Source organism: Halichoerus grypus, chromosome X (genome assembly GCF_964656455.1).
Source record: "Halichoerus grypus chromosome X, mHalGry1.hap1.1, whole genome shotgun sequence".
Classification (NCBI taxonomy): domain Eukaryota; kingdom Metazoa; phylum Chordata; class Mammalia; order Carnivora; family Phocidae; genus Halichoerus; species Halichoerus grypus.
Genome location: NC_135727.1, coordinates 31,624,630 through 31,638,460, shown reverse-complemented (window position 1 = coordinate 31,638,460; position 13,831 = coordinate 31,624,630). Strand labels below are relative to the sequence as shown.

The window sequence follows — 13,831 nt, the reverse complement described above, 5'->3', positions numbered from 1 at the left end:
GCAGAACTAGAGGTAAGACAATCAGCCAGACCCCACCTACGTCGGGCTCGCTCGCTCAGATCTAAGGCACCACGCCGCTCCTGCGCAGGTTGTAGGCTCCACCCTCCTGGGCTACTTCCGGCCTTCACCGAACGCCTTCAACGCGCTTGCGCCGTTTTGATAGGCCTCTCGGGTAGAAGAAATCTGAGCGCTGCCGCTCTGGAACCGCCCCCGCCTCCTCGTCGCCCCGCCCACGCTTTAACCGGCCCCTCCCGAAATCTCGCGAGGTTAAGTGCGCGTCGGTATTTTGCGGGCAACTGACTCTCCCAGCTGCTGTAATTGCTGCTGCGGGAGAAATTGGAGCTGCTGTCGTCTGCGCGCCCGCCCTCCCCCACAGAGAGCCGCCGCCTCTTCTCTCACTCTCCTTGTACACCTATCGCCCGGAGCGGCGGCTGCAACAGTCGCTGGACCCACCGCCGGCTCCTCAGGCTGCCGCTCGGCCGGTCATTCCCACAGCCCGGCAGCTGACGGCGGCCCCCTGCCCCTCACCGGCTCCTCACTCTAGATCGTCTCCCCCGTCCCTCTCCTCGCCTGGGACCCACCTCCCCACGGTCTCGCCGGGGTGGAAGACGACGAGGAGGAGACGAAAGTCACCCTCCCTGCAGGCGGCGCCGGCCCCCTCACCCGCGGGTGTGTCCTATAAATGGCGTCGGAAAGCGACACCGAGGAATTCTTTGATGCCCCTGAAGATGTGCACCTAGGGGGCGGCTACCCTGTAGGGTAAGTAACTGGAGCTCTGGCCCAGAAGCCGGGCGCTCCAGTCCCCCGGCTTCCCCTGTGCCTTCCCCCGGCACCCCTCCCAGGTCCCGCTGTGTCCGCCACCGCTGCTCCTCTGTGTCTCACTCGGGCACTTCAGAGGCAGTCGGGGGAGGGGGAATCGCCCACCTGGGCCAAACCCCCTCCTTTCCCTGGTGAGCGGCCCCTGGGGCTAAGGAGCCCCTTTCTCGTCCTGTCCAGCTTTCTTCGAGGTGGGACAGCTTACGTGCCCGAGAGCTGGCGATTTGTATTTGTGGGGTTCAGCGCTTTATCTTCGAAACATCCGTTTTGGCCCTGTGGACCACAGATTAAAGGAGCAGTAACAGGAGAAATTGCGTTTCCCATTGGCTTTTTCTTTTGCCGCTAACTTACCTATTCGTTTCAGAGGTAGCTGTAACTATGTGCCGTCCTCTTCGTTGCACAGAAAGAAAAGGAGCGGGGGAATGGTTGGGTATTTTACTTAGGAAAGTGCTCTAGCTGATGTACTCTAGATCAACAGTGTTTTATTAAAATAGCACCTTACGGTGAGGCAAAGGAAACCGGAGACAAGGTCCTTACCATTAGGGAGAATGCCATCCTAAAAGGGTAGCCGGACTCAGTTGTACATAACCAACTACAGAGATACAAACAAGTGCTGAGTAATCTGGTGGTTGGAAGGAGAGCCACAGCTTTGTGTTATTTATCTAATTCTGCAAGATGTTTTAGTGATGATTAGTATGAGATTCTGAGTAAGGAAGTGCAGTAGTTGGAATGCTTCGCTTGACTTGGACTTCTACTTACCCACTCCTCCGCTTTTCAAAGTTGAAACAGGGTTTGAAGCTATTTTGCCGAACTCTTCTACGGACTTGTGTGGAAGTAGAGGCAGTGAAATATATTTTCATGCTGTAAGAACTTGAGAGTTGGTAGAATTTGTATGCTAATGGAAGTAGACACTAATAGGGTTACAGGAGTTCAACTGCCTACAATTCCCAAACTTACCCCCTGGAAGAAAGACCGTGTTTGATGCAAAGAAAAGTATCTGTACTTTCTAGAAGTCATTCTAAAACCTAATATATTTTATATATAAAATATACCAAAAAAGTTATAGCAGCAAAATCAGAAAGAAATGTACGTTGGTAGATGGCAGATGTGTTTCCACCAACCTTCCTATCACTATTATGAGATTTTTGGGTGGCAGTGGCCAATCTTGAGGTGGCATTGAGTCTCCTTCAAGTTCAGCAAGTTCATAGCTAGATGTTAGAGGATTGAAAATACTTTTGGATTTCCAAATAGATTGGATTCCCTTGAAATTACATTTTGTTTTTGTGGTTTTCCCCTCAAAGTAGTGAACTGTCGATTTAGGTTAAATGACAGACCTAATCTTTTAGTGCTTTTGAGTGTATACGTGTATGTGGAGTGGGGGAAGGAAATAACAATCTATGTATATGATCGGAATCAGTTTAGAAATATGTGAATATTATTTCTTTCAATGAATGAAACATTTACTTTTGAAGGACAGTTATATCAGGAGTGTATATTGTCTAGCCAGCCTAGTACCTGGCACAGAGAAAGAACCCAAATGTCTATTCCCTTCTTCCTTTCTTGGAATTAACAAATTTAACTTCACACCATGGTTACTTTGGGAGGAAGTATGCAGAACTTGGAGCTATTTAACTTATTTAAACCCAATGAGTCATTTTGATAGAATTGATAGAATCATTTCTTGGCTCGTGGAATAATAGAGCTTCTCAAGCACTTTGATCCTTTGATAGTAGGTGAAAAAGTAAAAACGTCTCTTGGGACCCTGCCTTCTAATTTTAACTGTGACCTCTCCAACCTCTCCAAATACTAATCCTGTTGAACTCTGTGGGTAAAGCTATAGTGTCAGTCTGTGAATTTCATGGCTCCATTCTGTATTAGTGGGGAGGGGGGGAGCGGATTTGGAAGAGAATTAGATTCATCTGGAGAATTGCATCTGAAAAGAACTAGCAGTACTGGGAGGACTGATAAAGGTTGGTATCATTAACATTTCCTATGTTCTTTGTGACTGGTTTTGTCTTTTGCATAAGGTACCGTGAAGAGAAATGCAGTGAGAAATCTTGATTTATGGAAACAGATGCTATCACTAGATATCTGGTCATCAGAAATATCTTCTGTCCCTTGATATGAATCGGAGTGGCACACCATACAAACTCTAAGAGGTTAACAGACTGCGTTTGCAAACTTTAAGAAATGTTCCTTGCTGTTGGGTGTGCCACAGTACACAGACCATTTTCATCAAATTGTAGTAAACTGATAGGCGGTGAAAGTTATCTCATATGTTTTGTTAATCAGAATCCAAGTACACAATCTGTCTCCTAAAATTGATTTATTTCTTCTGTTCCCCTCCAGTGGTGTCTTCAGCTTTGTTGTTCTGCTCTTTGAAAGTTCAAACTCAGCCCAGTTTTTAAATAGAAGGACTTGATTCCAGTACAGCCTACTTTTCCACAGTGGCAGATCTTCTCCAATCGCCCAGCTTTGCAATATTACCACGTTTATTTTTTTTAATTTTTTAAAAGATTTTTTATTATTTATTTGAGAGAGAACAAGAGAGCAAGAGAGCACAAGCAGAGGAAGAGGGAGAAGCAGGCTTCCTGCAGAGCAGGGAGCAAATGCGGGACAAGATCCCAGGACCCTGCAATCATGACCTGAGCTTGAAGGCAGACGCTTCACCGACTGAGCCACCCAGGTGTCCCTTATACCACATTTATAATGCTTTCTTTTGATTGATATATTAGGTCAGATTTCCTTGTTTTCTCCATTTTAACATATGAGGAACCTTTGGCTCAGAGAGGTTAATGAATTGGCCTATGAGACACAGCTTGTAAATGACAGAACTGGGATTTGAAGCCAGTTCTTCAGACTCCAAGTCTAGTATTTTTTTTCCAGTACATCATAGCTGTCCCGCATTGTGTGTATGCATTTGTGTGTAGAGATTCTGGAGTAAAATGCTTTAGGACCAGCTTGCTGAATTGAACTGATGCATCTATTTAAAACTAGCAGCCCACTTTTCAGTTCTCTTGGCTAGAAATTCCCATTTTTCTCTTTCAGGAATGTTTATTTTGTTTTGTCAGATAGGAATTTTTTTTTTTTTTTTGTGGGCAGCAAAACAAAGTTTATTGAGCGATATTGAGTGAGAGTACAAAGCTCCCAAGAGGGAGAGGACCCAAGAGGGTTGCCCTGACAGATAGGAATTTAATAAGATCATAGAATGTTACAGCTAGAAGGGGCATCTAGTTAAATTTCTGCATATAAATTATTGTGAAAACCAAAGCCTAAAGAGGGAAAGCGACTTGTCCAAGGTGCCACAGCAAATTAATGGCAATTAGGACTAGAATCCAGGTCAGTTTCACAGTCTAGTGTTCTTTTTGCTACTATGCTGTCTTTTGATAAAGCAGGAAAGGGAGGAGGAAGTGTGGTATAGTAGAAAAAAGCCTTGGACTCTGAGTCATTTCATTTCCTCATCTTTAAATTGAGATTACACTCTGAGAACTCTTCCAACTCTAAAAGTCTCTCATCGTGTTGAGCTTTAATAGTGCTTTTATTGGTAAGTTTTTGTTCTTGGGAAATCTTGCCATGATATTTTTTTTTAGTTTTTATTTTTTATTTAAAAAGTTTTTTTAAATATTTATTTGAGAGAGAGCGCTCGCACAAGCAGGGGGAGCGGCAGAAGGAGAGAGAGAGAAGCAGGCTTCCCGCTGAGCAAGGAGACCCATGGGATCATGACCTGAGCCGAAGGCAGACACTTAACCAACTGAGCCACCCAGGCGCCCTTTTTTTTAGTTTTTAGTTTAACAAATGATGGTATTTGGTACATGATTCAGGACCCATAGATTTTATTTATTTATTTATTTTTTAAGGTCCATAGATTTTATTTGTAAAAATTTTTTAAAGATTTTATTTGAGAGAGTGAGTGCGTGCATGCATGCACAAGAGGGGGGAGGGGCAGAGGGGGAGAGAGAGAAGCAGACTCCCCGCTGAGCAGGGATTTCGATGCAGGGACCCAATCCCAGGACCCTGAGATAGAGACCTGAGCCAAAGTCAGATGCTTAACCACCCAGGTACCCGTAGACCCATAGATTTTAAATTAAATGTTTACTGGGTAAATTATATATGAGATGAATGCTCTTGCTAGTTTGTGTGGATTATACATACACATACTAAAGGTTGGCAGTGAGAACATGTTATAAAAATAAATGTGACATTTTGAGCATTCTTTATTTTTTTAGTGGCAGCCAAAATATTTTTGAGGCCTTGAAAGGATGGATAGAATGGTGACATTTTTAGGAAAGGATCAGCCCTCCCATTTAACTGAAAGAGAAACCTAGGCTCAGAGGGGGGAAGTCAACACATTGCTGATTAGTGGCAGACTTGAAACTAGAACCCAAGTCTCCTGATTCCTCATTTATACCATGCTGCCTTTTCTCTGGAAGGAGGGAAAGTATTGCTAGCTATCCCTGCTCTAGGTTACTGACACTTACCCTTTTGGTGGGGATCTTCCCCCCCTCCTTCTGTTAGTGGGGATCTTAAGATGGTCTTCTATCTACTGTGATTCTATTTTGTTGCTGTCAGAGGACATGGACAGTTCTGTCTAGGATTCTAACTTCTGCCCACTAATTTTCTCCAAATGAGGATGAAAACTGGTGGCAGAATAGTTGATCTAAGAATAGTGATTGTTATTTAGTTCAGTTTCAGTAGTCTAGTTAGTATGAACCCCAGTCTGTCATTTTTTTTTTAAATAGGCTCCATGCCCAACATGGGGCTTGAACTCATGACCCTGAGATCAAGAGTTGCATGCTCCACTGACTGAGACAGCCAGCTGCCCCAATAGTCTATCATTTTAGATTGGAGTAATGGTGAAATCTTGATTTTTAAGTCATGAGAACTGAGATCAAACTGTCCTGAAGAATTGTTCAGTCTGAAAACAAAAAGTTGCATAGCCGCCTTTGTTGAAAACATAGCTTCTCACTTTATTTAGGCATTATTATTATTTTTTAAAGATTTTATTTATTTATTTGACAGAGCAAGAGAGCACAAGCAGGGGGAACAGTAGAGAGAGAGGGAGAAGCAGGCTCCCTGATGAACAAGGAGCCTGATGTGGGGCTCGATCCCAGGACCCTGGGATGACCTGAGCGGAAGGCAGTCGCTTAACCAGCTGAGCTACCCAGGTGCCCCTTTATGTAGGCATTAGAAACATTTCCCTCTGAAGTGAAAATTGATACAAGTTTCAATAAAAAAAGTTTTTGCCATATGGGTTACTTTAGAAAAAATTCCTTAAAATGGCTGTTCATGGGTTGGCATTTAATCAGATTATATTTATAAATCCTGGATTATTGTTGATTGCTTTTGGCTTTGTGGATTGATAGAAATGTATTTGTAAAAGCTGTTTATCACACCCACGTAACATGTTGAAGTTGGGAAACCTACATATAAGGTAAATTCAGGCTCTAAATTTAGTGTCCTCCAACTGTCAATTGGTGATTCATGGAGGTAGGGCAGTCCGTTTTAGTATGGCAATTTGGGGGCAAACAAAATTTAGAGTAACAAAAATTATAGGTACTTTATGATGTCCTCCTGATAACTAACTTGAATTGATAAATAACCTACATTTCTTTTTTTCTACCCAGAGCTAAACTAATTTCTACAAACTTTCACAAGGTCTGTTCTCTTTTAGCTGTGGGATATTATTCAGCTAAACAGCTAAACCTTTAATTGGGTGCTTTCCTTACTCTTCAAGCAGAACCCCATTCTCCTATTTCAAACCGAGTGCTCTTTGTGTTAGTTTGTCATCTCATGATTCAAAATTGAGGAAAAAGCACATGAAACATAATGTGGGCCTCATACCTGATGGCAACCCCAATGTTTTTCCCCAGTCAGTATACAAATTTATCTTGGTTACCATAGCAACCAGCCTATCAGTTATTCTTCTAGCTCCTTTGCCTTGTCTCAGATACTAGGATTACCATATAATCAGGTTTTGCTAAAGCTCTTCAGGTTTTAGCATTTTATTACCAGCTGCAGCTGTCGGGCGGTTTACAGTTTGGCATTCCATCAGGGTCAATTAGTTTTAAGTCCGCAAAACCTTTTTGTCTCCAAACATTTTAAGCATACAGAATTTAACAAGAATGCCTTTAGGCCACAGTTCCTCACACTAATGTTCCCAGTTCCATTGTTAGTCATTGTCTTGAGGATTGAATACATGGCATCACTGACATCCAATGGCTATCCTTTTGTAATATCAGCCAGAATAAATTTTAAGATCAAGAGTGACCATTTAAGAAATAATATTTGCAAATGTGATTTTAGACTCAGTATCATTAGAAACTAGCTGAAGTGACTTAAAAGCACCTTGATTCATCAGCAGCTACCAAATAAGTAATCTGGCTTCTAACAAAAATGATTTCTGTAGGTTATAGAAAGAATGGCCCTTAGATTAATTCATTTTAATTTGAGAAAATTGTTTAGAAATTTAATAGGAAAGGTTATCTTTCTTTTGCAGCCTTCGAATAAATAGGAAAGGAAAGGTAAAGACTGAATAGTGTGGGTCATTATTATAAGCCTTTCTATTTACTTAAGTGCATTCTTTATCTCTTAAAAACCTCAGAATTCATATAAATAAAATAGTTTTGAATTATAAATGTTTACTTGTCTTGCTAAAAATAAGGATATTGAAGGGGCATCTGGTGACTCTTGATCTCGGGGTCATGAGTTCGAGCCCCATGTTGGATAGAGTTAAAAAAAGATTGAGGAAATATTTAGGATTGATAAACTGTTTGTTTATGTATTAGTGTTTGTGTTACTGTTTGTCTTTGGTGCTCATGCTTGTTAATACTGTATGGTGTAGTAGTGACTTCTAAATACGCACGATTAATCTCTTGGGTTAACTGAATTGGACATGATTAATCTGGTAATGATTTAGCCAATATTGGTATCTGTTTCCATAGATAAGTAATGTCTTTTTAAAAATCAAAGTAGAATTTCAGTCTTGATTTTTTTTTTTACTTTTCAAAACATGTTTATCTTGTTGAACTAGAAAATTATGTAGTAAGATAAGTTTGTGAAATGATTAAATCTTCCTGGTTTGAATTTTTGTTGAAATCATGATTTGAATGGCTTCATTTTAAGACTAGTATATCCTAATCAAAACTGTGGTTAAAGTCTGATAATGCTCTAGGGAGAACTTTATTTTAGTTGCACAAATAGATTTAGGGGCAGTAAAAGTTTTACTTTGTCCACAGGGCCCTAATCCTGAACATTTTTATATAGAAAGCGGGGGGGGGGGGCATAAATAGTTTTGTTTTTGAAAGCGTGCAGCATAATATTTTTGGAAACTTCTGACAGAAAACCTTAATATTTTCCAGTAGGCAGCCTGTACAGAGCAAGCCATACTTGTGTAAAACCTACTTGAGCACTACTAATTGTCATAGACTGTTTCATTACAAACTCACTGAATGTGGGCATTCTTAGGAACCACAGGTCAGACTTTCTAGAGAACCAATAAATAGAATGTAGAGCTGTATTCAAACCCACTTTCTCAGAAGCAAGCATCCTGGTTACTAAGTAGGCTCAAGAGAAGAGGTGGGAGTGTTTTTTTCTGGCATTGCTCTCGAACTGGAAAAACGAGCCATGGATGAACTTAATATCCATAGTTCTCTTTCAAATTTGTTCCTGAAAGTCTGTTTAAATTGGGAGACTGAGGGAGTCATCTTTCTGGTTATTAGCAGTACTATTAATAATTTGTGTGTTTTAAAAAAAAAAATCTTTTAAAATGTGCTCATCTACTCATGTCAAACTGAAATGGCAGGTTGTTTGAACATTTCTCCAGCCCCAGTTCCACCCCATTTACGCCCATCTTTGTCCTTTGCTTACCCGATGTCATTAGTACAGAGATTCACTAGCATATAATAACTTATTGTCCCTTAGGACTGAGAAGGGACCCTGATGGCTGAAATACAATGGGTGGGTCTTTGGGAAGAGTTAGGGAAAGATTGGTTAAATAGGGTATAGTGAATGTGTTGGTAAGTGGGATTGGTTAGCATCACAGGTGGGGGTAGATTTATTGGGTTAGTGGAAGATAGGTGAGCAGAAAGAATGAATAGGTAGCTCGATAAAACTAGTACATTTGTGAGTGAAAGTGAGCAGGTTTGTCAATATTTTGCAATTGGTATTTTATCTTTATTGGGTTGGCTTTAGAGATTAAGGCTGATGACTGAGATCAGTCTTTTCCTTTAGGTGAACTTTACTATCCCTATTTTGTTTCAGGTCATAGCTCTTGGCTGTTGACTTTTAACCTTTGCCTTATTTCCCAGCACAGAGAGATGTCTACAGCTGCTATGTAGTAGCAACAAAAGGTTTAGATGATGATAGGGATGGTGAGTAGGCATGCTCTGTGGTGTTCCACTTCTCTTCACATTTTCTTCTACTTTTGGACTTCCTACTTCTCTCAAATCTGCACCCCCACCCCAGTTCCTATAAGAGCAAAGAGGGAGGAAATGGAGGGGGCTGAGGCAAGGACAGTGGTTTGGATCTATGGAACCTTTGTAACTTGAGGACATCTTGTACTCAGCAAATATTAAGTGTTAACAGTGAAGCCTTGGGAGGCGTTGCCAGTTATCCCGTAGTCATATCAATTTCTTGTTATCAACTTTTTCTTCCAGGGATGAATGGGTTCATAATAAGAAAGAAATACTATAGTCCTACATGTTGTTACATATAAAGGATGGTAATGACATACCGTCAGCCAATGTTGGGCATTAGTTTTCAAGGTACTTTTTTAGTCACATTATCTCTTCTAATTATCCTGCAGCTCTGTGAGACAAGACAATTTTTGTGAGATAGGTAGGACAATTATTATCCTAATTTTGCAAATAAAACTCAGCTCAGGGTAGATAAAGGCCAGCCAGCAGAAGTGGAACTTCACCAATTTGTGGTAATTAGGTGATGGCTTTGAATGAAGATATAAGACATTAGGTCTCGGGGCACCTGGGTGGCTCAGTCGGTTAAGCGTCTGCCTTCTGCTCAGGTCGTGATCCCAGGGTCCTGGGATCGAGTGTTGCATCCGGCTCCCTGGGAGCCTGCTTCTGCTTCTGCCTCTGCCTGTCTCTGTCTCTCATGAATAAATAAATAAAATCTTTAAAAAAACAAAACATTAGGTCTCTCCCTACTTTCCTTTTCTAAACTATAAACATTTGTGATGTTATATTTTAAATGTGAATTATTAGAATGATGAGATTTACTCTCCTGCCATTTGCGTATGTATAATTTGTTTAAAACAATAAAAAGCAGTATTTTTTAAAAAGATTTTATTTATTTATTTTGACAGAGAAAGAGAGAGACAGCGCGAGTGCACATGCACACACAAGCAGGGGGAGTGGCAGGCTCCCGGCTGAGGGAGTCCGATGTGGCAAGACCTGAGCCAAAGGCAGCCGCTTAACCAACTGAGCCACCCAGATGCCCCTAAACAGTATTTTTAATGTTCTTTTTAAGCGTTGATGGAATTGATTATGGTACAGTAGCTAGGTCAGAAAATGACCTTGCTACTGCAAGAGCTGGAATCCCAGATACTGCTAACTACATTTCTTAGGGTATGTTCTTTGTTCCTAAGCGAAAACCGCTCAAGATGTAAGCCACTGCTGATTGGGCTTCTGTACCACATTAAAAAGTCTTGATCCTAGATTTTTTTTCCTTTATTTGTTTTGTAGATTGTTGTCAGTTGTTCACTTAGGCCACAGTTTTGTGGGGTTTTTTTTCTGTTTTTGTTTTTGTTTTAGTATAACTGATTCATATTTTTGGCTACAAGCCACTAATTGGAAACACAATGCTTCTTTTTTTTTTTTCCCTTCCGCTTCAAAGGTGTTTTCTAGCAGTCACAATGAATGCATGTGGTAGTTATTAATATTTTCCACCTAATCAAACCTCTGTGGGCTGTCAAATTAATGGGAAAAATGCATTCCTTGTAGCTAAGTAATTAGAAAAATAACATTATCAGTAATTACTATTTAAGATCTAAATAAGATTGAATAACCTTTTTTATAATAAATAATACACTTGCCACTCAGAATGTTTTATGTGGGTAAGCATTCTAGGTAATTTGAGATTTTTCTAGAGTATTATCAAGTCTTTAACACGTTTCATTAAAGAATGAAGAAGTAGAAATTCAAATACATAAAGCACAGTAATCAAATTTATAAAATAAAATGCTTAATATTAAATGTACTGAAATATACTCATTTTTCTATTATTCATGATATGGAAGGAGAACATGAATAATTAAAAGCTATCAGTACACCAAAACCTTAGTTCAGTCATTAGTTTACAACCTCCTTTCCCATCAAGCCTTTTGTCACAGATAGCAGTAAATTAAAAAAAACCTTAAAAACAAAATAAATGGTTTGGTTTGATTTTTGTTCTTCTGCCCATCTTTGGTAATGAGCAGTAAACTCAGAAAAGTAAAGAATCTCAAAGTCTGAATAAGTTCACTGATCATAGAATTGATTTATGTAAAAATTTTTAGAGGTGCCTGGGTGGCTCAGTCGTTGAGCATCTGCCTTCCGCTCAGGTCATGATCCCAGGGTCCTGGGATCAGCCCACATCGGGCTCCCTGCTCAGTAGGAGGCCTGTTTCTCCCTCTCCTACTCCCCCTGCTTGTGTTCCCTCTCTCGCTGTCTCTCTCTCTGTGTCAAATGAATGAATAAAATCTTTAAAAATAAAAAAAATTTTTTAAGGGGGGGTTGTGACAGATTCTTTAAAGCTCTAATTTTTATATAGGATGACCTTAGAAGTTATTGGCATTTACTTTCTTTTTCTTTTTTGAAGATTTTATTTATTTGACACAGAGAGAGAGAGACAGAGAGGGAACACAAGCAGGGGGAGTGGGAGAGGGAGAAGCAGGCTCCTGGCTGAGCAGGGAGCCCGATGTGGGACTCGATCCCAGGACCCTGCGATCATGACCTGAGCAGAAGGCAGACGCTTAACGACTGAGCCACCCAGGCGCCGCAGCCCTCCTTTTTTTTAAAGTAAGCTCTCTGCCCAACATGGGACTTGAACTCAGAACCCAGGATCAAGAGTCGCATGCTCCACCGATGGAGCCAGAGAGGGGCCCCTGGCATTTACTTTTTAAGATTAGTACACCATTGGATGTTTTAGATAACTTGCAAAATCATATTAGCACATTAACTTGCTAAAGCTTCTAATATGGCCTGTAGACCAACCTCTTGTTTGTTTACTTTTTAAAAAGTAAGTTACAAAGTGATTTAGCATGACTGCATTAGTATTGACTAGGGAAGTCATAAATTTAGTTACCTGTTTCTTTATGATTTTACTAAAAATTACTTTAAATCATTAAGAGATGTGACTTTTATCTAACCCACTTTGACAAATTGGGGCATTGTGAGATAGATGCCCTCTCCTGGAGTTATTGTTTTAATGTGGGTATTTATTGAAAGTCTGTAAATATGCAAAAGAGAATGTTTTTAGTTTAGAATTCTTGAGTAGGCCCAGGGAACGGATATATTTTTCTGTTATTTTTGTCAGTAAATAGATTATCAAGATGTTCTTTCAGGAATATGGCATAAAACTACATGAATTATGTAAATGAGTTTTGAAAAATCCGGTTATCATTTTAGACAAAATACACATCCTTGCTTAAGGATCTACTTTGTTTGTAATTACTTTATATGTGACTAGAATTATATTTCTTTATGAAGTTTTCTTTGATTTTATTGCAGATTATTTATAAATATTGCCACAAAACCTACTTTCAAAAAACAGAGCTATTGTGCCAAATTTTCTTCACCATCTATTCCCATTAATATCATGGATAAAATAGTTATTAGGTATTTTAGATATATTCTACTTCTTGGCTTTCATAGTATTTAAAACTTAAAATGGCCTTTCAAAGAGTAATCGAAGTAGTAATTCACATCTTGAGGATTCAGTTAATTCCTTATTTGATAATTATAACTATATTCTTGGCTTTTTGTTAATCTTGTTAATAAATCAGCATTGCCATGTATCTAGGGAAATATGAATGAGTCCTATTTTCAACTGCTTAGTTAAAACATGACATTATGGGTTATACTAGGAAAATAAGACTCATTTGTGATTGCCTAACACTTTTTTTCCTGCTGTTCCTAGACTTTTCAGGTTTAGTTGGGATTGTCACTTTTGGTACCAGCCAACTTAAAATAGAGTTGTGAGAATGGGTGTGGTACTGTCACAAATGATTTGATTGATTGATTTTTACAAATGATTTGATTTTAGAAGTCCAGCAAATGATTTTCTCTTAGATCTCATTTCTTTAATTTGAGTACTGTTATTAGTTGAAGGTGTTATTTGACTTACCACTTTTTTTTTTAAGATTTTATTTATTTATTTGACAGAGAGAGATAGCGAGAGGGAACACAAGCAGGGGGAGTGAGAGAGGGAGAAGCAGGCTTCCCACTGAGCAGAGAGCCTGATGCGGGACTCGATCCCAGGACCCTGGGATCATGATCTGAGCCAAAGGCAGATGCTTAACGACTGAGCCACCCAGGCGCCCCTGACTTACCACTTTCTATGGGTGATTTTATTGCTTCATATATGATTAGTAAAACTTACCATAAGAATGTACCTGGGGCACCTGGGTGGCTCAGTAGGTTGGATGCCTGACTCTTGATTTTGGCTTGGGTCATGATCTCAGGGTAGTAGGATTGGGCCCCGTATCAGGCTCCACACTCAACGTGGAATCTGCTTGTTCCTCTCTCTCTGCTCCTCCCCGAGCATGCTTGCGTGCATGCTCTCTCTTTCAAATAAATAAATAAAATCTTAGAAGAATGTAATAAAATCAGTATATACACTTCAATTCTAATGAATAATACTGCATACCAAATTTTAAAAACAATACACTTAGAGCAAGATTTATTTATTTTTAATTTTTTAAAAAGATTTTATTTATTTTTGAGAGAGAGCACAAGCGGTAGAGAGGGGCAGAGGGAGAAGCAGACACCCCGTTAAGCAGGGAGCCTGTTGTGGGACTCCA

General features: G+C 39.9%; 1 protein-coding gene across 2 annotated transcripts in view; it reads left to right on the top strand.

Annotated features, from left to right (window-relative positions):
• Positions 1–256: 256 nt before the first annotated feature.
• WDR44 (WD repeat domain 44) overlaps positions 257–13,831 on the top strand; it is a 76,664-nt gene continuing 63,089 nt past the window's right edge. For both annotated transcript variants that reach the window (XM_078065092.1, XM_078065091.1), the window contains exon 1: positions 257–759. In XM_078065092.1, coding sequence (XP_077921218.1) covers positions 683–759 — 77 coding nt within the window. In that variant the 5' untranslated portion in view covers positions 257–682. The remainder of the gene's footprint in view (positions 760–13,831) is intronic.